The following is a 27,779-nucleotide window of genomic DNA, read 5'->3' as shown; positions in this document are numbered from 1 at the left end:
TGACCATCCCCCAGAACAAAGTGGTTTTTTAAAAAAGCGTTTGTGTGGTCATTGCACTTAACTAAGGTTAAGTCTTTCTCTCTTCAGGTTCCAACACAGGATACATCCATTCAGTTCTCAACTTCACTTTCCTGTCTTTGTGACCTTGTGCAAATCCCAAACCTTCATAATCCTTTAGGTCTTGAGCTTTTAGATGGATGATTCTACACTGTAGAAATAAAATGAAAGTAATTGATTGTTAGGGTAAAACACACTGTGAAAGAATATGTTAAGAAAAGCCTTCTTTTGAGAAGGACCAAAAATATTCAGATAGTTTCCAAGTAAGTGACATCTCTTGTTAAAGGCCTTTGTTTTATTCTGCATGTGCAGATCTGAGCACAGAGCCTGTGTTTGGAGGATGAATGCCATGTGCAGGCTAACTCTGTAGGTTCTCAAGACTTTCACTGGTGAACGGTAGGGAAGAGAACCTGTCATGGGATATCCCTCTCGGGTTCCTGGGGCAGGGCTCTTCCCAGCCCTCATCCTCGGCGCCTCCCAGACAAGTTTGCCCCCTGGGGGCCGTCCTTCCACATCTCCAGACTGACCTAACTCAAATTGTAAAGGGTGCACAATCTGCCCTCGGCCAGTGCCCCCCTCTTCTGAGCCCCGCTGCCCCACAGTTGCCCACTGGGAACGAGAAGTGGTGGATCACTCGCTGGGCAACCGAGGCTACAGGCCCTGGGCTCACCCACTCTTTCTATCCAGTCTAGACAACCCAGTGCATTCCCTCCGTCATGAGATTCTTTCTAGGAAAGGAAATCACACTGAGGGGCAGTGCCCTTTAACCTCTTGTCCCCAGGAGACGGGTCAGGAGCCCATCCCAAAACAACTTGAGCACTGGAGAGAGCATAGATCTGGGCACAAGTAGCTCATTACTAGAACCAGTGGATACTCAGGAAAACTTAACAAGGCAAGAGGCCAATTTCTAGAGCCAGGCCACAGAGTCATGACAAAACCAGCATCAAGGCCCGTGACAGGTTGTCTGTTATTTGACATCCATACTATGACTATATAATATTTAGATTGCATATAAATAATGGCTACATAAGGCCAGCAGAAGAGCCCAGAGGAGAAAGTTGTAAGGTCCCAGGGGTAAGAAGATGAGCATCTAAACTATGGCATAGTAATGGGGATGGTAAGGAATGGACAGTTGCAAGTGATGTTAGGCAGGTAGAAAGATAATATTTGGGGGCTGGACATGGGCTCACACCTGTAATCCCAGCACTTCGGAAGGCCAAGGTGAGGGCATCACTTGAGTCCAGAAGTTTGAGACCAGCCTGGGCAACATAGTGAGACCCTGTCTCCACAAAAAGTTTAAAAATTAGCCAGGCACAGTGGCACATGTCTGTAGGCCTAGTTACTTGGGGAGCTGAGGCAGGAGGATGGATTGAGCCCAGGAGTTTGAGGCTGCAGTGAGCTATGATCACATACTGCACTCCAGCCTGAGTGAGAGTGAGACCCTGTTTCTTAAAAAATAAACAACAAACCAGCATCAAGGATGACTTGATACTGAGGTACTAGTGTCAAAGCCCAAGACATCTTATGACCCCGTAGGATCAAGACTGATTCCAGAGTCGCTGTAGAAGCTCAGTCAGTGTGTAAGGCAATAGAAGGATGGAGTGAGGAGTAGCACAGATAAAACTGAGTCATTGTGGTTTTAATTTACATTTCCCTGATGACTAGTGACATTGAGCATTTTTTTATGTTTGTTGGCCATTTGTCTATCTTCTTTTGAAAAGCATCTGTTCATATCTTTTGCCCACTTTTTAATGGGTTTGTTGTTTGTTTCTTGCTGATTTGTTTGAGTTCTCTGTAGATTCTGGGTATTAGCCTTTTATTGGATGTATAGTCTGAAATATTTTCTCCCATTTTGTAGGTTGTCTATTTGTTCTGTTGACCATTTTCTTTGCTATGCAGAAGCTTTTTGATTTAATCAAGTCCCATTTATTTATTTTTGCTATTGCTGTAATTGCCTTTGGGGTCTTAGTCATAAATTCTTTGCCTAGGCTGATATTTAGAAGAGTTTTTCCTACATTTTCACCTTACCCCTGTCAGAATGGCTATTATTAAAAAGTCAAAAACCAAACAATAGTCAAAAAACAATCTGCTGGCATGGATGCAGTGAGGAAGGAATGCTTATACACTGAAGGTGGGACTGCAGATTAGCACAATATCTGTGGAAAACAGTATGGAGATTCCTCAACTAAAAGTAGACCTACGATTTGATCCAGCAATCCCACTACTAAGTATCTACCCAAAGGAAAAGAAGTCATTTTATCAGAAAGACGCCAGCACTCAAATGTTTATAGCAGCACAGTTCACAATCTCAAAGATGTGGAATCAACCTAAGTGCCCATCAATTCATAAGTGGATTAACAAAATGTATATACACATAAATATATGTATATATACACACACCATGGAGTACTACTCACCCATAAAAAGGAATGAATTGGCCGGGCACAGTGGCTCTTGCCTATAATCCTAGCACTCTGGGAGGCCAAGGCAGGGGGATTTCTTGAGCTTAGGAGTTCAACACCAGCCTGAGCAAGAGCGAGACCTCATTTCTACAAAAAATAGAAAAATTAGCTGGATGTGGTGGCATGCACCTGTAGTCCCAGCTAATCGGGAGACTGAGGCAGGAGGATAGCTTGAGCCCAGGAGGTGGAGATTGCAGCAAGCTATGATGATGCCACTGCACTCTAGCCAGGGCAACAGAGCGAGACTCTATCTCAAAAATAAAATGAATGAACTAATGTCTTTTGCAGCAATTTGGATGGAACTGGAGACCATTATCCCAAGTGAACTGTCTCAGGAATGGAAAAACAAACACCACATGTGCTCCCTAATAATTTGGACCTAATCTATGGACATACATGGGCACAGGGAGAAGTAAAAGTCATTGGAAATCAAGAAGGGGACAGGAGGGAGGGAAGAGATAAAAACCTACCTAACAGGTATAATGAACACTATTTGGGTGATGGACACACTGACTTAAGCATTATGAAAGCTATCCATATAACAAAAATATTTGGACTCCCTTAATATTTTGAAATTTAAAAAAAACAGAGCCAGATTATTGCACCACCTCCCAATACTTTAGTCATGTGCATTCTAGCCACAGGCCCAAGAGCAACACTGCATATGTGTCAAAGTAGCCCACACCTCTGGTTCTTTGATTTGACTAATGACTATTTAAGACCAAAAAAAAAAAAAATCTAAATATAGCATAAAGTATTTCCCTGAAGAAGGCTTTAGAATCAGGCAGATATGTGATTGGATGTCTTTACCATTGACTGGCCATTTAATGGGGAATTTAAGCAGCCTTTCTGATTTCCTGCTTTACTTTCTGTTAAAAAGAGATTTCAATACAATCCTAACAATATGTTGTGATGATTAGGATTAATGTCAGCACATAGGAAAGAGTGGTTGTTCCCAAATTTGTCTGCACATTGGAATCACCTAGGGAGCTTCAAAAAGTACAGATGCCTGTGTCCCTCCTCTCCACACTACCCCAAAGAATATTTCTATAACATGGCCTGGACTTTGGGATTTTTAACAGATCCCCAGATGCTTCTAATGTTCAGACAAGTTTGGGAACTCCTAGCATAGAGCCTGTCATATACTAAGCATTAAATATCTATTGATTAGCTGGGCATGGTGGTGCATGCCTATAGTCCCAGTTACTCGGGAGGCTGAGGTGGGAGGATCATTTGAGCCCAGGAGTTCAAGGTTGCAGTGAGCTATGATCAGGCCATTGCACTCCAGCCTGGGTGACAGAGCAAGATCTTGTTTCAAAAAAAAAAAAAAAAATTTTTAATATCTGTTGATCTGTTGAATGAATGAATGAATGAATGAAAATGCTCAGAGCCTGGTCCATACTATACTTTCCACAGTCCCCAACTCCCTTCCCATCTCTAACCATCTGTTTTTTATTGGGGCGCCTGAAGACTTAGTGTCAGGCTGTGTGGTTCCAGTCGGTGTGGCCAGCACTCGTGGCCAGGCACATACGACAATGCAGAAAGCTCTGGTGTCATGTGCTGTACTGTCCTACAGAAAGAGAAGAGGAGAAAGAGGCAAAGATAAGTTACTCTGCAAGGGGCAGCCCACGGAGATCCAGTTAAGGGAATGTCTAATCAGTTTGATTTCGAGTCCGCTGTACAGTAAAGCTCCTGAATGCTAATTGCAAAGTAACCTTGGAAACAAGAGCCTGGTATTGTGCACTCCCTGGGGCTGATACAGGAACGAGCCAGGACGTACAAAGGATTAGTCCAAGACAGAGTTTCAACGGGTCCTGATTTCCCTTATTTTTTGGCTTTTATTTTCAACATTGGTAGCAGTAAATCCTTTGTCTGGTATTCCTGGGTCAGCCATCTGAATGTATCAAAGTTCCAAAAAGTTGAATATATGGCTTATTCGTTTCAGTGTCCTTTAAGGGCTCTTGGAGAGAGGCTCTGAATTCTGAGAGCAAGAGAGACATCTAAATCATTCTAAGAGTTAGAAGCCAGCACTTTCTCCCCTTTCCACAAAGTAAGAGGACTTTAGAGCCTCAGAGTTTCAGATATTGGGGGAGGGGGTCTGTCCCTTCGCCGACTACATGAGTTATGGCGTGTTTGTGAGTAAAAGTAATACTTTGTGGTTCTCAGTGTCTGTCACTGAGGACTGGTATATTATTTGATGTACAAAGCTTATATTATATGGTCTTTATGATTCAGAGCAAATTCTCAAATTTCACCCAAGTGACATAATAGAAAACATTGACGATACAGGGAAAAAATTGGTCAGTCTTGAGAACTGTGAAATCCTTTTCTACTTGACCCGAGAATCCTGATGGAGTCAGGCTGGTCTTCCTTAGAAACAAAAACCGTCGCAAATTGTATCTTCAGGAGATGAGCTTTCCAGCCTGCTGAGTTTTTAAAGACATGCATTCTGAATAAGAGAATCATCTTTTATTTTCAGCATGATTCTACAGCTAATAAGAATTACGTAAGTACTTTGAAAATAGCTTGGTTTTTTTTTTCCAACGGAAAACTGCAGATTAAAACCTTCTGATTTTGATACTTCATAATACTGAGTTGTTTGTAACAATAAGGATATGCTGTGTTTGTTAACATTTAGCACTTAAGCCATGCTTTACCTTTTGTATTTGGTATTGAAAATATATATGTCTAAGTCACAATTCCATCACTATCAAATTTTTTAAGTTTCCTGACTACTGAAGTAGCTTGTAATTGAATTAGCTTATAATTCCTCATGGGTATACAGTTCTACTTGAGAGTTTAAAAGTAAAATGATATATATCCCAAGTTTGTTGTGTGTGGGAGTTTCTATCCTACCAGTTTTAAGCTCTTTGAGAATCTCATCTGTGGGGTCCTTTTAAAACATTAAATCCCTCTCTTGTCCATTGCCTGTTATTGCTATTTGAATTTGTTAGACCTTCATATTGAAAACAAAGAGAAAATAAGAGTAAGCGTGGATCTTGCTCAGGAAGAATCTTATTTTCACTTGGTCCACGAATAACCAGCATTTGATGAACTGTCAGATGGGTCCTGAGCAAGCATCACCTTCGGGTTTGACAAGCATCCAGGTCGCATATGGTCCCTGTTTGAGGGTCGGGTGGAGGCATGCATACTTGGAAAATGAGTTCCAGCGAGTTTCTGTGTGTTTCTTTTTAGCTGCTCAAAAGGGTTCTAAAACATCTAATAACCACTGAATATTTTTCACCTCTCTCTCTTTTTCCCTCTCTCATTGGTTGCCCTGGTTTCCGTTGTCTCAAAAAAGCTAATCCTTCTATTAACTGGATCACTTTTTTCTCATGATTCTAAGTTGGCCAACGCCCAGTTTCATTCATGTCTGAGCCTTAGACATGAACTTGTGACTATGGCTTTGTTTGCCTCTGAGTTGGCAGTGAGGCTCCTGGCCCCGTAGATTCTACTGACGGAGTGGTATAGCCGAGTCATGCTCCGTGTTCCCAAGGCAGATCCCCCCTTGGTTCAGGTCCTCCCACACAGCTCCATGATGCACAGGTGTGCCCTCTGGGAGCCTTTGGTAAGGTTTGAACCCTACTCCTTCATCGGCAGCAGGATCTGGGTCACTCAGGCAAAATCCCAGCAAGGGCCGCAGTCTCAGTGCGACACTCTCTGTCTTCTGTCTTCACAGGGTCCCGTAGCGTCCGCGGTATCAGCATTTTCAGTCCTCTCCTCTGGCCCTGGCTTTCCTCCACCCCCTCCTCCTCCACCTCCTCCAGGGCCACCTCCCCTTTTCGAGAATGAAGGCAGAAAAGAAGAGTCCTCTCCCTCACGCTCCGCTTTATTCGCCCAGCTTAACCAGGGAGAAGCAATCACGAAAGGTGAGAAAACAAGACCTTGAAGCTGCCTCCCTTTCCCTCTGGCTCCAGGCACACGGAGCCCCAGAGCCCCAGGAATGGGCACATCATTCCATCCTGTCCCCAGCGCACGGCGGGGAGGAGGCCGCTGCCAGGAAGGCAGGAGCCTCAGTGTTCTTCATGTCCAGGCAGGCAGGCTCAGGAGGCCACTGCACAGACCAGAAAGAACTCAGAGACTCTGAGTTCTAAGTGGACCACTGTGCTGCATCATCACTTCTGCCCCTGAAGCTTCTGCAGCATCCTCTACAACCCATGCATCAAGAGCAAGTGAAATAAAAATGGCAAACACTAGCACCTCTGTCCTGAAACAGTGTACAGGCTTGTCAAAGAATTATATCATTGAACTGTCTTTGTTCTCATGGTGAATGGTTAATTTAAAAAAAAATCATGCATTTACAATATATTAGGATCAGGAGCACGTGCATTCTAAACCATACAGTCATGTTGCCAGAAACTTTGTGTACATGTATTTTTGCACTGCACAGGGGATAGGAGTTAGGGTGTGAGTGTCCCCCTATACTGGGCTGGGAGCTAAGAACCCAAAATTCTAAATTTTTCTCTGGTTCCAACTGGCTTCACTATTCCCTCTGAAACTAATTTGCAAAGTAAAGGACTGGACTTGTGACCCTAAAGTTGATTCCATATTCTGATATATACTCAACTGGAATGCTCTAACCTTTTAGGCTATGTCTGTCAAACGCTTTAGCCATAAGAAAAGAATTTTTGATGAGGTAGGTTGCTCTTTGTAGAATTTGATCCTTTTGGTGAAGTGGTTTGCTCTTTGTAGAATTTTTATCTATCATCTTATCTCCTGAAGGGAGCACTTCCTCGAGTTAAAAAATACTTACGGTGCTTCTGTCAACTCTAAACTTATACAAGACTCAGGCTCTGCATCCTAACCTTGAGAAAGCACTAGACTCTTCTGAAAATAGCATTACCAAAAGTTTTTATGCTCTTTGCATCGTGGTGATCTAGCAAGTTGGGAACACTTCCCTTTCCCTATAAAGGAAATTATGTCCTTGTGTGTTATCACAGGGCTGCGGCATGTCACAGATGACCAGAAGACATACAAGAATCCCAGCCTACGAGCTCAAGGAGGGCAAACACGCTCTCCAACCAAAAGCCACACTCCAAGTCCCACATCTCCCAAATCTCATCCTTCTCAGAAACACGCTCCTGTGTTCGAGCTGGAAGGAAAGAAATGGAGAGTGGTGAGTGAAGCCCTTTAACCTTTATTCCTGACACGCTCCAATGAAAGGGTCAACAGCTAAACCATTTACCAAGGTCTTAAGGATCTAAGGTCATAAGAGGTACGTAACAGGTAAAAACCACTTGCTAGAATACATACCAGGGCATTTTTGAATGCTTCCATAAGCTTTATTTGTTTTCACTAGTTCTCATTCTTTTCTTCAGCTTTAAAAAAATATTTTTAAATGATGGTAAGATACATATAACATGAAATTGACCATTAACCAAGTTTAAGTGTGCAGTTCAGTGGCGTTAAGTCCATTCACACTGTTGGGCAACCGTCACCACCACCCATGCACAGAACTCCTATCATCTTGCAGAGCCAAAACTCCGTGCCATTAAACAATATTCCCCTCCCCCCAACTCCTGGCAATTACCAATCTAATTTCTGTCTCTATTTATTTGACGACTCTTCCGATAAGCTTTTAACCAGGCAGCGAGGGAAACCATTAACATGTGGAACCGGGGGTGGGGGGGGTCTGTGCCCCATCCTGATCTGCTGCGGGATGTTTCGTTCAGTCCTGCAGATGGAGGCACTGATGTAACTGCTCCTTACTGCTGCTACCTGCCACCGCCAGGTGTGCAAGCAGGACATAAACGCTTCGATGGGAGTGAAAACTGGTGTCCCCTGCCAATCCAGGGGGATTCTCCAAAGATGAAGATCCAGAGTACCTGGAAAGGTTGTCACGGCCTGAAAACACACAGTGGCTTAGACCATCGTCCTGACCCTTCACCAGCCTGTTTGCCCAACTCCTATTTGACATGGCAGATTTTGCCGCAGCATCAAGTCTAGACTCAGCATCAGTGACTCCACAAAAAGCTCTCCTATCCCTGCCCAGGCCCCCACCCGCTAGCCAGGTGCCTGGTACCTGATGCTTAGGAAGGGATACCGACCTGCTTCTAAGCAGCGGTTCCATCCGTTCCCATCGTTACGAGGACAGGGTGAGACCTACGGTTTCATCTGTAAGGAGAAGCCTCTGAAAGAAAGAACATATCGCCCAGATGTAATTCATGCTGAACTCCGTAGTAATTTCAGTGTGCCGTGGATGCAGTTTGTATATTTTTATATTTAATATTTGTATCCAATTTAATTTTAGGAGTACCAGGAGGACAGAAATGACCTTGTGATTTCAGAAACTGAGCTGAAACAAGTGGCTTACATTTTCAAATGCGACAAATCAACTCTCCAGATAAAAGGGAAAGTAAACTCCATTATAATTGGTAGGGCAGAACTATGACTCTGTAATTGAGATGTGAGTTGTTTTGTATAAATATGCTCTGTGTATTTAGTGGAGTTTGTTTTTTTGTTTTTTTTTTTTTTAGACAACTGTAAGAAGTTTGCCCTGGTGTTTGACAATGTGGTGGGCATTGTAGAAGTGATCAACTCTAAGGACATTCAAATCCAGGTAAGTGGCCCTCCCAGCCACACTCTGCCCTGGCCATGGCTTTGCATAGACCATCCATTCTGCCTGCAAGGAGGGCCCCATCCTTCTCCATGTCCACCTAAAAAGACTCCTGGTCCCATTCCCTCTAAATACAGCCTGTTATCACCTCCTCTGTGGAGCCCTATCTTATTTCTTAGACAGTGTTAGCTCCTCCTTTTCAATCTCTTATAATACCCCCCATTTTGTGCTTCAATTACTTATTGGCTCACCATCTCTAGTTCAAGGACAGCTAACTATATCTTTACAGCCCCAGAAATGTACGCAGTACCTTTACACACTAGGCATCCAATAAATGTTTGATGAGTGCATGATTGGAATGGATCAGTTAATGCATGAATAAAAATACTAAGAGATTCTCCTAGCGTAATAGCACCACCCCAAAGAGAACATTTCCCCCCATCCCCCAGGAAAAGTTGGTCCTGGTTAAGGAAGAAGGAAAGTTTTTCTAAAGAATCAGTAAGATAATCAGAAAAGTAGAATTGGAATTGAATTTGCAAAACATAAGAAAATCTGTATTCCTCTAGTAATTTTGATTTAGCCAAATGAGATTTTACAATACAGCAAAAACTAAAGGAGTTCTTACCTTCAGCCAACTATAACTTCTTTGATTACACTCTTTTCATATTGTTAATTACCCTTTACCATCTGATATTTTTTAAATGGTGCTCGTTAAAATTGGATTCCAGGCCTCTTTCTCTTTTGCTCTACTGGGCTTTTCACAACTGACACTTTTAACCAGAGGACACTTGATTGTACGTTTTACGTTTTGCTAACTGTCATTTAAGAAGTTGGTTTTGCTGATCTGCTGAATGGAAATGGCCCCGACTTGGCATCGTGAGGCCTGGACACTGGAGCCAGCCCCACCCTCCCTGCGTGCGCACTTGGGCCGTTCATCTCTGTGCCGAGTTCCCTGTCCTGAAGCACAGGGAGGTCAGCTGGGTGATTTTAAGGTCCCCTCCAGCCCAAATTCTAAGCACTCCTGCCACAGAATCTCTATGGATGCGTTTGTTTCTTACACATAAATACTCAGTTCTAGTCCCATATGTTTTCTTAAGTGCCTCTAGGTAAATCCCCTTCTTCTTGACCTTTCTGCCTCCACTTTTTCATAAATTCCATTCCTTGATGGAACACCATTTAAAAGAAAACAACCAAATGATTCCCCACAGACATATATCCTATTACTACCTTCACTCTGCAAACAGGGAAACTCGATCATCCTCGGGGCACACCCTAGATTCTAACATGTGAGTAATTGGCCTGAGGCCACTTAGCGTGTAACATGCATTCATGCATTTGTTCATTCTTGCATATATTTGTTGAACATGTCTGATATGCCAGGCACTGTTCTCGACACTAAAAATAGCACTGAGCAAATGAGACAAACATTCTTGCCCACATGAAGCTTATATTCTGGCAGCACTATCTCCCAATTCAGTATTTCTGATCACCACATTTATTCATTTAATAACACTACTTTTCCCAAAGTATTATGCATGAAAATTTTAAAGAAATCACTCATCATCAGAAAAAGCCCAAGAATGATTATGGTTCATAGAAACCTAATAATGAGTCCACACTCTCTGAAAAGCTGTTTTGGATAGTGGAAGTTCCTATGTAAAGATCCAGGCTTTCTCCCACTTCACATTATTTTTTAATTTAAAAAAAAAAAAAAACCACAAAAGACTAGAAATAACAGTGAAGTAATATTCTATGGCAGAGATGCATATTTAGCCATAATGATTACAATCATAGTGTGTTACAATTGAAAACTATCTTGGAAATAATCTAATTTAACACACACACCTTAATTTTAGAGAGTTTATTTCAAGCTCCCTTTTATTCTTACAGAAATGGGATTGGGTAGCAATTATGAAACCATATTTAAGGAGTGAGCATTATTTTTTTTTACCATAAGTACATCACGTACAAAATACAAAACCAGGTGAATTAAATATAAAACATGAAACTATGAGGAAAGTAAAAGTTCTAAATATTCTTCAAATTTCTGGAGGGAGAAAAAAAATTCTAAATCGGGAAGAAATGGAAGAAATTTTCAAAAAGGATAGATATGTCTAACTAAAACTTTAAAACTTCTGGGCTGGGCACAGTGGTTCTTGCCTGTACTCCCAGAATTTTGGGAGGCTAAGGCAAGAAGATTGCCTTAAGTTCAAGACCAGCCTGGAGAACATAATGAGACCCTGTCTCTACCGAAAAAAAAAAAAGAGGAAAGTTCTATACCATTATATAAAGCATTATTTCCTTTTTCTAAATGCACACATATAAATACATATATACAAATAGATATATCTATATCTGATAATCCTTGAAAAAAATCAGACAATATACTGTATTCTGTAACTGAATTAAGAGTATTTATCAAAATCCTACAGCAAAAGTTATACTTTATTTGAAACTTTTGAAGAATTCCCACTAATGTCAGAAACAAGAAGAGAATCTCTTCTGTGACTGCTTCTGTTCAATAATGCATTAAATATTCTAAATCATGCAATAAGATAAGAAAAATAATTGAGAGCTATAACATTGGAAAAGGAAGAGACAAAAATGTCTTTATTTGCCAAAAAATGATTGCTTTTATATAAACTCCAAGAAATTCAACAAACTATAAAACTCAAGAAACATTCAGCAAGAAGGGTGGATACAATATGAACATGCAGAAATTAATAACATTTCTTTATACCACAAATAAGTTTTAGAAAATGTAATTAGAGGCCGGATGCCATGGCTCACGTCTGTAATCCTAGCACCCTGGGAGGCCGAGGCGGGCGGATTATTTGAGCTCAGGAGTTCAAGACCAGCCTGAGCAAGAGCGAGACCCCGTCTCTACTAAAAATAGAAAGAAATTAGCTGGCCAACTAAAAATATATATAGAAAAAATTAGCCGGGCATGGTGGCGCATGCCTGTAGTCCCAGCTACTCGGGAGGCTGAGGCAGTTGGATCACTTGAGCCCAGGAGTTTGAGGTTACTGTGAGCTAGGCTGACGCCATGACACTCTAGCCCGGGCAACAGAGTGAGACTCTGTCTCAAAACAAAAAAAAAGAAAAGAAAATGTCATAGAAAATAAGATTAAAATAGGAACAAAACTGTAAGGTACCTAGAAAAAAATTAAACAACAGAAATGAGAGATATTCATGAAGAACTCAAAAGAGATGCAAATAAATGGACAGAAAGACATCACTATCAATTTATTTAACATATATTTATTTAACATATAAGTTCAACGAAATTCAGCTCAAAATCTCAACAGGATTTTTAATGAAAAATGGTTTTAAAATTCATTTGGAAGACAAATGAACAAGAATAGCTAATACAATTTAAAAGAAAATGAACAAGGTGAAGGAACTTGCCTACCTGATATTGAGTCATTTTAAAGTGTTATATTGTTGGACATATAAGAAAATAGACTAGGCCGGGCGTGGTGGCTCATTCCTGTAACCCTAGCACTCTGGGAGGCCGAGGCAGGTGGATCGCTCGAGGTCAGGAGTTTGAGACCAGCCTGAGCAAGAGCGAGACACCATCTCTACTAAAAAAATAGAAAGAAATTATCTGGCCAACTAAAAATATATATAGAAAAAATTAGCCGGGCATGGTGGCACATGCCTGTAGTCCCAGCTACTCGGGAGGCTGAGGCGGTAGGATCGCTTAAGCCCAGGAGTTTGAGGTTGCTATGAGCTAGGCTGATGCCATGGCACTCACTCTAGCCCGGGCAACAAAGTGAGACTCTGTCTCAAAAAAAAAAAAAATGGACTAATGAAACAGACTAACAAGCCCTGAAATAGATGGATGTATACATGGAAATGTATTTTAGTACAATTGATTATCTATGTGGGAAAAAATATGCTAAATTCCTACCCTCACATCATGCATAAAAGCAAAGTCCTAATTGTGAAAAGAAAGTACTTTTAAACTTTGATAACACATAGAAGAAAAACTTCATGGCCTTGGCAGGAAATAAATTAAAGTCAAAAAGCATAATTATAAAGAAAAGGACTGGTCAGTTTAGCCACATTAAAATTAAAATTATATGTTTAACAGAAGACATCATATGGAAAGCTGAAAGACAAGCCATGGATTGAATAAAGATACTTGCATTGCAGATAATCAAAAAGGATTTGTAGGCCAGACACAGTGGCTCACACCTGTAATCCCAGCACTCTGGGAGGGCGAGGTGGGATGATCGCTTGAGCTCAGGAGTTCAAGACCAGCCTGAGCAAGAGTGAGACTCTATCACCACTAAAAGTAGAAAAAATTTAGCTGGGTGTGGTGGTGTATGCCTGTAGTCCCAGCTACTTGGGAGGCTGAGACAGGAGGATTGCTTGAGCCCAGGAGTTTTAGGTTGCTGTGGGCTATGATGACTCCACTGCACTCTAGCCTGGGCAATAGAGCAAGACTCTGTCTCAATTTAAAAAAAAAAGAATTTGTATCCAGAATATATGAAGAACTTAACATAAATCAAAAAGAAAAAGACTAACAATCAATAGAAAAATAGGCAAAGAAATATTAAGACAATTCAAAGAAGAAAAAACTGAAACGGTTCATAAATATATGAAAATATGCATAACCTGTCTAACTAGTAGAAGTAGAAATGCAAATTAATACCACAATTAGATATATCTTTTCACACTCATCCCTTTACATTCAGGCTGTCTTTACTTTGCAAGGTGTTTTGTTAACTGAATCTTATGCATATGGGAACTGCAATTTGAAGACTGCCTATATATTAAAGTCTGATGATACAGGATTATTAAGGAAGTGGAATAATGAGAACGCTGATATATCAGTGTCAGGAGAGTAAATCTATTACACTCACTGCTAAGGAAATTGGCACCATCTAATAAAATCACATTCATAGCCTGTGACTGAATAATTCTACACTTAGGTATATACTCTAAAGAAGCTCTAGTACATGTGCCAAGGAGATGTGTAAATATGTTTATTGAAATATTCATAATGGCAATTAGAACAAGTTAAATGTCTACCAATTGGTACATGAATAAATAAATCCTCCCCGTAGAATACTGTACAGTAGTTAAAGTGAATGAGCTAAGTTACATATATAAAAATAGGTTAATCTCAAAAACAACATTAAGCAATAAAAGCAAGTTACAGAATGGCAAGTAGTATATAATGTATCAATTTATAAAAAAATTATTAAAAAGATTGAAAACATGCAAAACAATACACACATATTAAATATGTTTACGAGAGTTCAAGGCAGCCACCCCAGGCACCTCACCTGCTGGGCAGACCCAGTGAATGATAAACACAAAATTCAGAAGAGTAGTTACATCTGAGCAGGGAAGAAGGGAAGGTGAAAGAGTGAATGATATTGACAGAACTTCACTAGATTGTCAGATTTTAGTCCTAAAAAAATAAAGCAAATAAGCCAAAATACAATTCTCCTAAAGCTATTTGGTGGACATATATGTATTTATGTTTTTGTTATATTATTGTTGTATGTTTCTATGTTTGAAATATATCATAATTTTTAAGCATATAGACATTTGAAATATGTCACGATTTTTTAAGCATATGCATTATAAAAATGCTCTCTGGAAGGATAAACCTTGGTTACCTGTGCAGGAGGTATAGAAATTTGGCAGTATGGTGTAGAGATGAGAGAGAGACACTTTACTGAATGCTTTATGAACTTTTGGATATTCAAACCAAGTGACTGTCATTACCTATTTAAAACACTGAATAAATTGTTTTAAAAGGGCCTGGCCAGGCTCAATGGGTAACGCCTGTAATCCCAGCACTTTGGGAAGCCAAGGCAGGAGAATTGCTTGAGCTCAGGAGTTTGAGACCAGCCTCGGTAACATAGTGAGACCTCATCTGTACAAAAAATTCTAAAATTAGCCAGGCATGGTGGCACACGCCTGTAGTCCTAGGTACTCGGGAGGCTGAGGCAGGAGGATCACTTGGGCCCAGGAGTTGGAGGCTGCAGTGAGTTTTGATCATACCACTGCATTCCAGCCTGGGCAACAGAGCAAAACCCCATCTCATAAATAAATAAATAAATGGGCTTTGGCCGGGCGCGGTGGTTCACGCCTGTAATCCTAGCACTCTGGGAGGCCGAGGCAGGTGGATCGCTCGAGGTGAGGAGTTCAAGACCAGCCTGAGCAAGAGTGAGACCCCCGTCTCTACTAAAAATCGAAAGAAATTAGCTGGACAACTAAAAATATATATATAGAAAAAATTAGCCAGGGATCGTGGCGCATGCCTGTAGTCCCAGCTACTCGGGAGGCTGAGGCAGTTGGATCACTTGAGTTTGAGTTTGCTGTGAGCTAGGCTGACGCCATGGCACTTACTCTACCCCAGGCAACAGAGCAAGACTCTGTCTCAAAAAAAAAATAAAATAAAATAAAATAAATGGGCCTGGACACAATAGAAACAGAGAGTAAATTAGTGGTTGCCTGGAGGTAGGAGGTGGGGATTGACTGTAAGTGGGCATTAGGGGTGTTATGGTGCTGATGGAAATGTTCTAAAACTGGGTTGTAGTGATGATTGCACAACTCTGTCAATTTATTAAATATCATTAAATTGTACACTTAAAATGGGTTAATTCTATGTTTTCAGATATTACCTCAATAACGCTGTTAAAAGATTGAAAGGGGGAGAAGGGGCATGGACAAAAGTTTATGATTTGGCCCAATAATCCTATTTTTGGCAAACTATCCTAGGAAAGTAGTACAAATTATGGGGGAGAGAAGAGACTAACATAGTCAATGGAAATTTTTTGAATTTGATGGAGAAATAAATTCATGAAAAACAATATTAATATAGAAACATGTCTTAAATGCAAGAGTATTGGCCCTAGGCATGGTCACATGTCACCCACCACTCAGTAAAGGAGCTATTCTTTAGCCCAGCTCTCTTGATAGGAAACAACTTCTGTCCTCAAGATGTTCATAAACTACCAGGAAAGAAAGACATGTTTACTGTGTACCCAAATGCAGTACTGACCAAAATGCTGTGAAAATTACAATTCTTAACATACTAGAGCTATTCTTACAATTCAGCTACGTATGGAGCATCCCTAATCCGAAAATCCAAAATGCCCCAAAATCTGATACTTTTTGAGCACCAATATGGCACCAGAAGTGAAAAATTCCACACCTGACTTCATGTACACAAATTTTGTTTCATGCACAAAATTATTTAAAATGTGTAAAATTACCTTCAGGCTATGTGCACAAGGTATACATGAAACATAAATGAATGTCATGTGTAGACTTGGATCCCATCCCCAAGATATCTTGTTATGTATGTGCAAATATTCCAAAATCTGGGGGAAAAAATCCCAAATCCAAAACACTCTGGTCCCAAGCATTTCAGATAAGGGATATTCAACCTGTGTTGCCTTTTCAGATACATAGGGTATTTCAGCATTTTTAACATAATATAACAACATATAACATAAATATAAATAAAACATATTAGCATAAAGTATTCCCACTCTATCTCATAAACAAACCACCTAAGACTCACTAACTACCCCTTTTCCTTTACTAGCCTGGTGTTCTAGAGTTCTGGTCAGTGTGTAACTGCTCCTCATCATTATAAAAAAAGCTAATCTAGAAATTACCAAAACATTCCCTCATCCAGCCTTCAAAATAAAAAATAACAAAAATTAAAAAATAGAAATTACTGAAACATTAGTGCTGACACATTCTTAAAATATAGATATATGCACAGTGTTAATATTATTATATTTATGGTGGAGCTCTATGCTTACCTGACCTTGAATTACCTCTGCCTTTTTTTTTTTTTTTTGCACTGGGACTCAATTCCAATTCAGTGTCCAGTTTCTATGGAGAGAGGGGAGAAAACAGAACCAGGGTGACCTGGCTAGACTCCCTCCAAGGAATTCTTTACATCACTTGCACCATCAACAGGAGTTGCTGCTTTGGTTTGCAATCCAGCCTTTTCTTCAGAGTGAAAAAGGAGATGTCCTTATCGCTTTAATTACCATTAGAAGAAGGAAAATTATAGAATTGTAATATGGTCTTTGGGGGAACAGTCTGCCCTTATGGAGATTTTGGGGTGGTGTCTGAAAACTGATTGTTGGAAGAGAAATTTAAAACTATCAGAATTTTTATAGCACTTAGATATTTATAAACAATACCTGAGAATCGCCTCCTCTTGTATATGGTCCTGTTTATCTATATAATGAGTGTCCTGAGCTGAGCCCCCAGTTTTGGCTCTTGAAATGAATCCATTTCAAAATACATAGACACGCATCTCATTTAAGCCTCAAATTCAGCCCGTGAGATTTTTATCCAGCAAAGAACTTACGTGAAAAGAATAGCAGTTGTTTCTTATTCTTAGTTAAGTTCAAGAAAAATCTACTTAGTTTTTACTAAAGAACAATTTTACTCATAAATGACAATATTAGCACTTGTTTTAATCCAAGTTTTGTAGAGATTTGTCAGAACTAAAATTTTGAGCAAATGAAAACAATGCATTTTGTTTCTTTTATCATGAAATCAAATATATGTTTCAAATCCACTGACTAGGTTGTGAGGCTTTTTCTGAACATCTAGCTGCTTCCAAATGAATCCCTTAGTTTTGTCTCAGGAAAAAGACCCTGAGGTTTGAGAATCCCCTTGTGTGGTCCTTTCATTCTGTCCCCAAATGACACCTATCCTATTCAGCCTGGAGACTTTGCCATTAACCAGCCTCCCCAGCTCTGACCCAGTGAATCCCAATGCTTGCTTAAGCCCAAGCTAAAGCCAAGAGGAATCTAGATCATGTTTATCTGGGGGCATGGTGATTTCTGTTCCTTTGCTTTGGTCTCAGATTTTTTTTTTCTATTTTAGGTAATGGGAAGAGTGCCAACAATTTCCATTAATAAGACAGAAGGTTGCCACATATACCTCAGCGAAGACGCGTTAGACTGTGCGATTGTGAGTGCTAAGTCATCTGAAATGAATATACTTATCCCTCAGGATGGTGATTATGTAAGTACCTTTCAAAAGGCTGTCAAGAATTTTTCTTGAGCCTTCATTATTAACATTCTTAGAGATTGATTAATCAACTACCAACCTGTGAACTTTATTTGTAGAGTAATTCACAGGCAGGAGAGGAATTCAGGGAGCTGCCTTCCACGCCTCTTCTCTCCTGTTAGCTTCTTTATTTTTATTTCAGAATATTACAGGGGTACAAATGTTTTGGTTACATAAATTGCTTTCGTACCATTTGAGTCACAGTTATAAAGTGTGCCCATCACTCAGATAGTGTGCACTGTACCTGTTAGGTGTGAATTTACCCATCCCCTCCTCCCCCTCCCACCTGCTTGATTTCCGATGAGTGTTACTTCCATATGTGCACATAAGTGGTTGATCAGTGAATTCCAGTTTAATGGTGAGTACATGTAGTGTTTGTTTTTCCCTTCTTGTGATACTGCACGTAGAAGAATGGGCTTCTGTTCCATCCAGGTTAATACAAGAGGTATTAGTTCACCATTATTTTATGGCTGAGTATATATACACCACATTTTATTAATCCACTCATGTAATAATGGGCACTTGGGTTGTTTCCACGTCTTTGCAGTTGTGAATTGTGCTGCTGTAAACATTTGAGTGCAAGTGGTTTTTTTTATAAAATGGCTTTTTTTCCTTTGGGTAAATACCCAGTAGTGGGATTGCTAGATCAAATGGTAGGTCGACTTTTAGTTCTTTGAGGTGTCTCCATGCTACATTACATAGAGGTTGTACTGCTTTGCAGTCCCACCAACAGTGTGTAAGTGTTCCTATCTCTCTGCATCCACACCAACATTTGCTATTTTGGGACTTTTTGATAAAAGCCGTTCTCACTGATGTTAAGTGATACCTCATTGTGGTTTTGATTTGCATTTCCCTGATTAGAGATGTTGAGCATATTTTCTTATGTTTGTTGGCCATTAGTCTATCTTCTTTTGAAAAGTTTCTGTTCATGTCTTTTGCCCACTTCTTAATGGGGTTGTTTGGTTTTTTTCTTGCTGATTTGCTTGAGTTCTTTATAGATTCTGGTTTTTAGCCCTTTATCGTATGTATAGCATGCAAATATTTTCTCTCATTCTGTAGGTTGTCTTTTCACTCTAATGATTGTTTCCTTGGCTGTGCAGAAGTAGTTTTTTTTTATTTTTTTTATTTCAGGAAATTATGGTGGTATAAACATTTTGGTTACATGTTATTACTTTGCCACCTCCCAGCCATGATTTGAGACGTGCCCTTTCCCCCACTACAACGCTCACCACATCCATTAGTTGTGAGTTTACCCACCCCCAACCCCCCTGCCCCCAAAGAATATTACTACTGTGTGAGCACCTTAGTGTTGATCAGTCAGTGCCAGTTTGATGGTGAGTACATGTGGTGCCTATTCTTCCATTCTTGTGATGCCTCACTTCGGAGGATGGGCTCAAGCTCTATCCAGGAAAATATAACAGGTGCTAGATCACCATGGTTACTTATAATTGAGTAGTATTCCATTGTATACATATACTATATTTTATTAATCCACTCACGGATTGACAGGCACTTGTTGTTTCCACATCCTTGCTATAGTGAATTGTGCTTCCATAAACATTCGAGTGCAGATGTCTTTATTATAGAATGACTTTTGTTCCTTTGGGTAGATGCCTAATATTGCTATTGCTGGATCAAATAGTAGTTCTACTTGTAGCTCTTTGAGGTATCTCCAAATTCTTTTCCACACAGGTTGCACTAATTTGCAGTCCCACCAGCAGTCTAAGAGTGTTCCTATCTCTCCACATCCACACCAGCATTTGTTGCTTTGGGATTTTTTGATAAAGGCCAATCTTACTGGAGTTAGGTTATATCTCATTGTGGTTTTGATTTGCATTTCCCTAATGATTAGAGATGTTGAGCAACTTTTTAAATTTGATTAGGTCCCATTTATTTGTGTTTTTGTTGTTGCTGCGATTGCTTTTGGGGTCTTGTTCATAAATTCTTTTCCTAGGCCAATGTCTATAAGAATTTTTCCAACATGTTTTTCTTGACTGCTCAATTTTGGATTTGAGATTCTCCAGGCAGTATATGAATAATTACCTTAATGGGCTAGCTTTTATCAAATGGCATAGCATGTGTCTGAGTTCCCACTATGTAGGACTAAATATTTTCCTTTGCTCTGGTGGAGGTAAACAGGAAAGAGGGAGAAATGCTTTAGGGAAAAAATGGGAGGGAGGAGGGGGGGACAATAAGCAGATTTATTTGTGCAGGTGTACTTAAGTCAGAGGTTCTCAGGCTCAACATAAGAATCAGCTAGGAAGCTTGATGGGAATGCCAACTCCCAAACCCTGCACCTGGAGGTTGGATTCGGGAGGCTTGGATGGAGTGAGACCCAGTAGTCTGGATCTTTAACAGGCATCCCAGGTGATTCTAATGTCATCTGTCCATCCTACGGCTCTTCTGAGAAACAATAGCCTAAGTGGTTTTGCCACTGTTTATTTTCCTTGTTTCCTCTCCCCAACAAAGCAGCTTCTAAAAGAAGCACGCACGTATCCTATTCGCACAGTGAAAAGGGAGTATAAATAAATACATTTTCTGAATCACGAAGTGTGACGGATCTGCTCATTGTTGCTACTCGGAAGGAGGGAAATAAGTAGAGATAATTCCCTCTAACTGTGCAGGGAGTCAGTGAACCAGGGAAGGGCGGGAGAAAATGTTAACTTAGCAGGCACACCTTTGGAAGAGGACCCCTGTCAGCCTGTGGGGTCGATCGCCCACATCTGCAGAGCAGTCAGCACGCAGGTTGATCTTAAGCAGACAGCAGAACTGCTGCCATGTTCTCCCTTCCTCATCACTAAGTCCCTCAGCTCTGCCCAGCTACATTCCATCTATGGCAGCATAGAATTCATCATTTCAGTTTAAAAAAACAAAACTCTGCAAGCCTCAGGCCATGGTTCACTACTAGGTGTATGGACAGCCTCACTAGAAAGAATCCCCGTGCTAGAACAAAGTGCCTTCTTGAGCTCTCCACCTAAAACAACTACTGGAGAGCTAAAGCCAATACAGAACAGCTTCAGCACGGGAGGGCCAAAAATTGGGGTGAGCCCTGGGCTTGGCAGCTGTTTAAGCAGAAGGCTCAGCTGCATGGCCCTGGGTGTGCTAAGACAGCACTGGGGCCTGGGTGAGTACTCCAGACTGACGAAGCCACAACCCTTGGGTGTGGGACCAGGCATCTCTAGTTGCTAAAGCTTCCCAGGTGATTCCAATGTGGACCCAACATTGAGATCCACTGGCCTAAAGGATGAGTATAGATCAAAACCTGAGCTTTTATGCTGAAAAACTAAGGGCTTGCCTCTGTAGCTAAATTGCCTGTGGCCTCAGTCCTTGGCCCTCTTTATGGGTTTTCAGTTGAAGGAGGCGGGCAACAATACAGAGGACCTGCCATGGGCATTGTAATGTGGGAATGGATGGTGGGGATGCTTCATCCTGAAAGAAATCAGCCTCCCAGAGAAGATCCGTCATCATATTACTACCACCTCTCTGCCAAAAACAGATTGGGGGCAGCTGTCGTGCAGTAGCTGTCACAGAGGTGCCTTCTCTCTCGAGCACTCGCTACTTGGCCTGTTGCTTAAGAACAAACACCAAGCCTCATTTACTCATCAAGAAGAGCCCAGAAGGTGTATTGGCTACACAGACACAAGCACATAAGGTTATCGAGATTGTGGCTTTTTACTTCCTTTTAAGATTTTTCCATTGCAGATTTCACTCAAGGAGAATTCATTACTCATGATAGCAGGGGCCTTCTCTTTAAAATAAATAAATCACTTCTTTCCAAAGAAACAGCTGGATCCTACATCTAGGAGACAGCGAGTCGCATGTGTGTTCCACTGACACATCACTTCTCATGATGTCTATACAGCAGCTTGCCAGATGCAGGGGTCTCAGCAAGCACTGCTTGGACAGTAAGTCCAGGGAGGCTCCGGAAGCCAGGGCCAAGGCTCCTTGCCCTCCTCTTTGATCCTCGTCTGAAATAACTGGAGACTCACTCTCTGAGAAAGGAGAGAATCCGAAACGACTTTTATTTTGGCTATTTATTCTCTACTTTTCGCGTGTGTGTGTGTGTGTATTTTCTAATGGGAAGAGTAGGGTGACATGGTGAAGCATAACAAATGTATATCCAACCCTGAGCATGTTTTTATGATTTGTCAAAGAGCAGAGAGATAGCTCTGGGGTAAAGCCCTTTCTACTCTAGTTGCCGGGACCAGCAGAGTTGGCGTCACCTGGGAGCACGTAGGAAATGCAGATTCTCACTCCTTTCCTCACACATACTGAATCAAAATCTGCATTTTAGTAAGATCCCTGGTTGATTCGTGTGCATGTTGAGGTTTGGTGGAGAGTAGTGGGTAAGAGAGGCTGCCTCCGTTGGAATTCTGGCTGCTCTGCTTACTAGCGATATCCTCTTGGGCCAGCTGCTTAACCTCTCGGACCTCTGCTTCCCATAGATGGCATCACAATGACAGCCAGCTCACAGGGTTGTTGCGGGAGATCAGTTGAGTTCGTCTGTGTCCGGTGCTTGGAAGAATGCCTGGTTCTTAGTAAATGCTAGCTTGAATGATGACACTGGAATGCAGTCACAGAACTGACACGTGACATATTTGAGTCTTCGTGTGACAAAGACCTCTCCCTGATGCAGCTTTGAGTTCGACTGAATTTCTTTGCCCACCATGTGGCACAAATCAGCCTCCCATCTGTTTGCAAAAGAAAGCCTTAGTTTAAATAACTTTGTCCTTGCCTTTTTCCAGAGAGAATTTCCCGTTCCTGAACAGTTCAAGACGGTATGGGATGGATCCAAGTTGGTCACTGAACCTGCAGAAATTATGGCCTAACTTCCCGAGAGACCGTACCCCCTCACCTGAATCTCCTCTATCAAACAAACAAAAAAGCAGCATTGAAGAGCTAGAAGTTGCAGTGACACTACTGCTTTAGTTTTGGCCTCCAACAGTTCTGTGCTGTAGAAACAGCATCGTTTCTGGCACGCTTTCGTGGGCATTTTGAAATATTTAACGTTTCTTCATGATTTGCCTTTGTGTAATTTTAGTTCCACATGACGACTTCTGAGCATTACAGATTTAAAGGGAAAAAAAGAACTCTGTTCCCCTCATATCATGAACTTAGTAACTGATAGGTAAAAATGCTGCATGATTCACTTTTACACTTACATTTAATTGCTAGTTGAAAAATAAAACCTTTGAGAATCTAAGATGTACATTTTTACCTCCTAGAATAATTTCAATATGACGTAGTAGTAGTGTGCCCTGAAAAATGTACGATATTTTTTCTTATTTTTACCACATGTTCACCTTTATCAGCGTGTATACACTGTCAGCATGAATACATATTTCAACTCACGCTTTTAAAAAAAAAATAAGAAAATTCCATATTAAGGACCAAATGCGGTTTCTTGGTCCTTGGAAGATCTATATTCTTTATAGTTACTAAAAACCGAAAGTAAATTCTAATTGTTCATCTTAAATATTTTTCCACCATGTCATTTGAAAACTCTTTTCTGCATAAGAGATTCTTATGCCAAAAGATTGATGGGAGGGCTATGTAATACCTCACAATTTTGCTCTAAGATCAAGCTCGAGTTTTTTCCAACTTTGAACATGTTAAATATCAGATGCCTTGTAAATTATGTCTTTAATGTTTTATTATAGACTAATTTCTTCTTTTCCACCTGCCAGACTTGCTAACCAGTCTCAACAATGAACATGAAAAAGCCATAGATGTATAACTTCTTCTAAAACCTAAGGAATAATTTGTTGGTTTGGCTTGCTGCTCCTATTTTGTAGTCTTGATAGTACATGCTTTTTCAATGTAAGAGTAATTATGATATTCCTTTGTATCTTTTCAGTACATAATGCTGAAAAATCTGCAACTTCTTGGATCACATTTAATGAATTATAGTTATAATGCTTGCAGACCCAATACAAGCATATATATTGTGCCTATTACAGCCTTTGGAATACATCATTTCCGTTTTTTAAATATCTTCTATATCCATATAGTATTCAAATTATTAATGCTCATGTATCAAGGTTTTGCTATAAAAGTTTTATCTGTATGAATGATGTTGTGGCTTTAGTAAATATCATTTTTCAACTGTAAACTTATTCTGAAATAAAGTAAAATTCTAATTGTTTAAATACTCTGATGAATCCTGGGTGTCAAAATTATTTTTTTTCCTCTTTGATTTGCCTCTTGCTCATATGTGAGATTTAGGAAAGGCAGCTGAATCCTGCTGGTTGAATCAGAGAATTTATCCAGCCTGCCATCGGCTTCTCTGATGAATGGCTGCTTCCTCGAGACAGCATCACATAAAACCTTTGCAGCTGGAATGACTGTCGGTGAAGGCTAGAATCCAGTTTGATAAGTCAAGTCCTCTTCACTGAGAAAATCCTCCTCGTAGACCTTTGTTAAGGTAAACATCCCCCAAAACAAATGATTTTATAAGTATACTACATATACTATATATTACAAATCTATAACATAAATACAAATAACTTGTAATAAATGTATAAATAAACTTCTAGTGGAAAAAATATTAACTGGGAAGAAAAGACTTTAAAAGTATATATTACATAGCCATTATGTAGCAATAATTTTACATTGAGAAATAAATCCACTCAAAATTCTTAGAATCTGTCAGCTTGCCTTAGTCTTGATATCAGTCTTTCAAAGTGCTTCACCATAGATATTGAAAGTCTGAACTTGAGAGTCAAACAATTATTTTACCAGCCCTCTGTGCCTTAAGTTCCTACTTGTGTGATTTAAGAGTAGGTTGAATTTGTCGAAAAAATTTTGGCAATGTATAAACAATTGCCAGAAACAGTGCTGCAAATCCAATATACTCAGTTTCTTGTACCTTTTGAATTCCAGTGTAACTAATGCTATGACCTAATAAATATTGCCGAAAAATTGAGAAACCCATACCTCATACTCAAGGGAGATTGACAGTAAAAAATAAAGAAAAAATAAATTTTTAAAAATTTAAAAAAGAAATCCATACTTAGCAGAATTGCACATTGTATACATTCACAAAAAGTCAAAATGAAAATCGCTGTCAAAAAATTAAGTGCCAAGAGACTCTCCTATATCTCTTTATTTTGTAGTCTTACAAGATAAAAATGATGATTTGAAAGAGATACGTCTTTGTTGCCTTGAAAATCCTTTTCTTAATACTGTCCTCTTAGAAAATCTATTACTGATAGTATTCCTTTCACAGCAAGATATCTTGAAGTGAGGACTCAGTTCTAACCATGTATCCTTATCTACGGAACTGATAGGAAATGCATGTCATTTTATTAATTTATTCTTTCATTCACTGAAAATGTCTACTTCAGCTTCTTAGACTCTAAATGAGAGTTTATCTAGGGAATCCTCTCATTTTAAAGATGAGAAAGCTGAGAACCCATGACATTAGCATGGGTTCCGAAACTCTCAAAGGTCATCAAATCCAGCGACTTCATTCATTTCTCATCAATTGGGATTCTTGACACTGCCCTTTTCTTACTAAACTCCCTTTGATTTTGTGATACACGATGTAATTCTCTGGCTCCTTTCATACTTTTCATCATAGATTTAAAACCAGCCATTTCCTGTGATAGGAAACACTGAACAGAGAACCAGATCTGGGAGAAACCATGGTTCAGTCTTGAACATGCTTACATCACAATATGTCTGTGATATTTAATTAGAAATGGAGAGTAGGCAGTTGGCTATATGGGTCTGGAGTCTTTTCCCGATACCAAATCCTTAGGCATTATTTCATAAATTAAATATTCTAAAAATGAAATTACATTAAACATGTTCATTTCAAAAGGATTATTTTAAACCATTGGCACTTTCTGCACCACTTCAGATACAGATGCAATTTTAAGGGCTTTAATTGCTTCGACTCAGACAAGCTGATTTTATAATCTGTCACAGATTTCTTTTGCACATTTAACCATTTCAATGTTTCTGTATATGATGAAGCTTATATCTGTGTTGCAAGTGGAAAGTAAGCCAGCCTAAATTACCCAGTGATAGTTCAGCCAGATTTCTCCAAATGGCTTTTGTTCTTCTACTGTTTGCTTAGTAACTTGGCACAGAATATGCAACTAACAAAGGGTAACGTTTGCTTATTAGAGAAATTTTTTTCAGGTTTCCCTCCAGTACAATGTCTCATTTTATATCTAAAGATGATTTTTTTCCTAAAACTACACCTCTGACTAGTTGAGTTCTAAGTCTACTTTATTTCAATACCTTGCTTTTTAGGATGATTGATAGTCAAAAAATGATACCCCATAATGATATGCAGATCCAGATGAAGGAAATGCATCACTTACTAAAAACCATAATTCTAATTTTTAAATTCCTTGCACCAATATCACAAAGGTTTCCCATTGAAAAATCAGTACTTTCCCGATGCCAATAATTCATCCTGGCAACTGATCAGAAGGGTGCAGTTTTTAAAATTTTTGTTTATTTGTTTTGCTGGCTGATGGGAGTTTACCTTCCACTTGGTGCAAGGCGAGGAGTTACGGGGTGTCAGAAAGCTCGTGTGTGCTTGGACAGGAAAGAGCAGAGCTCACTGGACTTCCTGTTGGTGTCTGCTGTGTTGCCACCAAGGAACACAACTTCTTTCCCCCTTGCTGCAGCCTGGTCTACAGGACAGGCAGGGCTCTGCCACCCAGAGCCTGGGCTGGTGGTGGCGGCTCAGGTCAGGACGGGGACTCAGCGCCGGCTGTGCTGGGCTGGCCACAGGGCTGCTTCCTCTCAGCTTCCCAGGCCAGGCCACAAGTGGTCATGCTTCTGGTGGCGGTGGGGGGGGGGGGGGGGGCTTCCGAGTGCTCTGGGGACTCCACAACCGTGGCCATGAACGGGAGTGGACTTCCCGAAAAAGAAGCTCGCCCACCAGTGACCTGGGTCAGCCTTGGGCAGCCCCGGTTGGTGGAGGATGGCTTCCCCCGGGGCACTCGGCGCTCTCCCAGCCACTGAGGCTGGAAGCGGAGCCGGGAGCCCAGGCGGCCTCGACGGCGACCCCTCGCGGGCCTCGGTGCGCGATCACGGCAGGCAGGGGGTGGGGGGCGGCAGGCCACGGAGCCCATTTGCAGAGGAGACCACCAGAGGCCGCTCCACGACCCAGACGCGCGCGCCTACGTGCGGGGTGTTTGTTATTTTTAATACTCTGTTACCTCATTTCTTTCACTCAAAAGTCAACAAACCTGCAATAAGAAGTCTTCCCACGAATATAACAGTTCTGTACATTTGTTTAGGAAGAGTGAGATTTGTTTGGCAAGACTGCTCTTTCCTGCTTGTTGTCCCTGTAGGGGACACGCGGGATGAATGGTGTCCACACGTGGTGAATAGTATGCATCCCCTAGCAGGGGGGATGCTGATGACACGTGTGCTCCAGCAGGCTGCCCTGCATGCCGCTGATGTTCTGACAGCCCTGCTTCAGGCGTTCCTCCTCAGTTTAAAAGCAGTAGAGAAAAAATATCAGAGTTAGGCGGATGCAGACTGTCAGTTCCAGGAGAGAGACTGCCTTCTGTAATCAAGCGTGCTAAAATCTAGGATCCCTTACAGATATTTAAACACATCGTCCTGTAGCCTTACTAAAAGATGTGTAGAGGTCTGGAGAAATATTT

General features: G+C 40.6%; 1 protein-coding gene across 3 annotated transcripts in view; it reads left to right on the top strand.

The window, feature by feature from the left end:
• The window catches only part of CAP2 (cyclase associated actin cytoskeleton regulatory protein 2), a 133,408-nt gene extending 109,115 nt beyond the window's left edge, over positions 1–24,293 (top strand). For all 3 annotated transcript variants that reach the window (XM_069493750.1, XM_069493751.1, XM_069493748.1), the window contains 6 exons: positions 6,199–6,388; positions 7,460–7,635; positions 8,770–8,893; positions 8,996–9,078; positions 17,959–18,099; positions 22,890–24,293. In XM_069493750.1, the coding sequence (XP_069349851.1) occupies positions 6,199–6,388; positions 7,460–7,635; positions 8,770–8,893; positions 8,996–9,078; positions 17,959–18,099; positions 22,890–22,973 (798 nt within the window). In that variant the 3' untranslated portion in view covers positions 22,974–24,293. The remainder of the gene's footprint in view (positions 1–6,198; positions 6,389–7,459; positions 7,636–8,769; positions 8,894–8,995; positions 9,079–17,958; positions 18,100–22,889) is intronic.
• Positions 24,294–27,779: the final 3,486 nt, after the last annotated feature.

The sequence above is a fragment of the Eulemur rufifrons genome, chromosome 18 (genome assembly GCF_041146395.1).
Source record: "Eulemur rufifrons isolate Redbay chromosome 18, OSU_ERuf_1, whole genome shotgun sequence".
Taxonomy (NCBI): domain Eukaryota; kingdom Metazoa; phylum Chordata; class Mammalia; order Primates; family Lemuridae; genus Eulemur; species Eulemur rufifrons.
The sequence above is the reverse complement of the archived record's forward strand: the minus strand, read 5'-3'. Positions and strand labels throughout refer to the sequence as shown.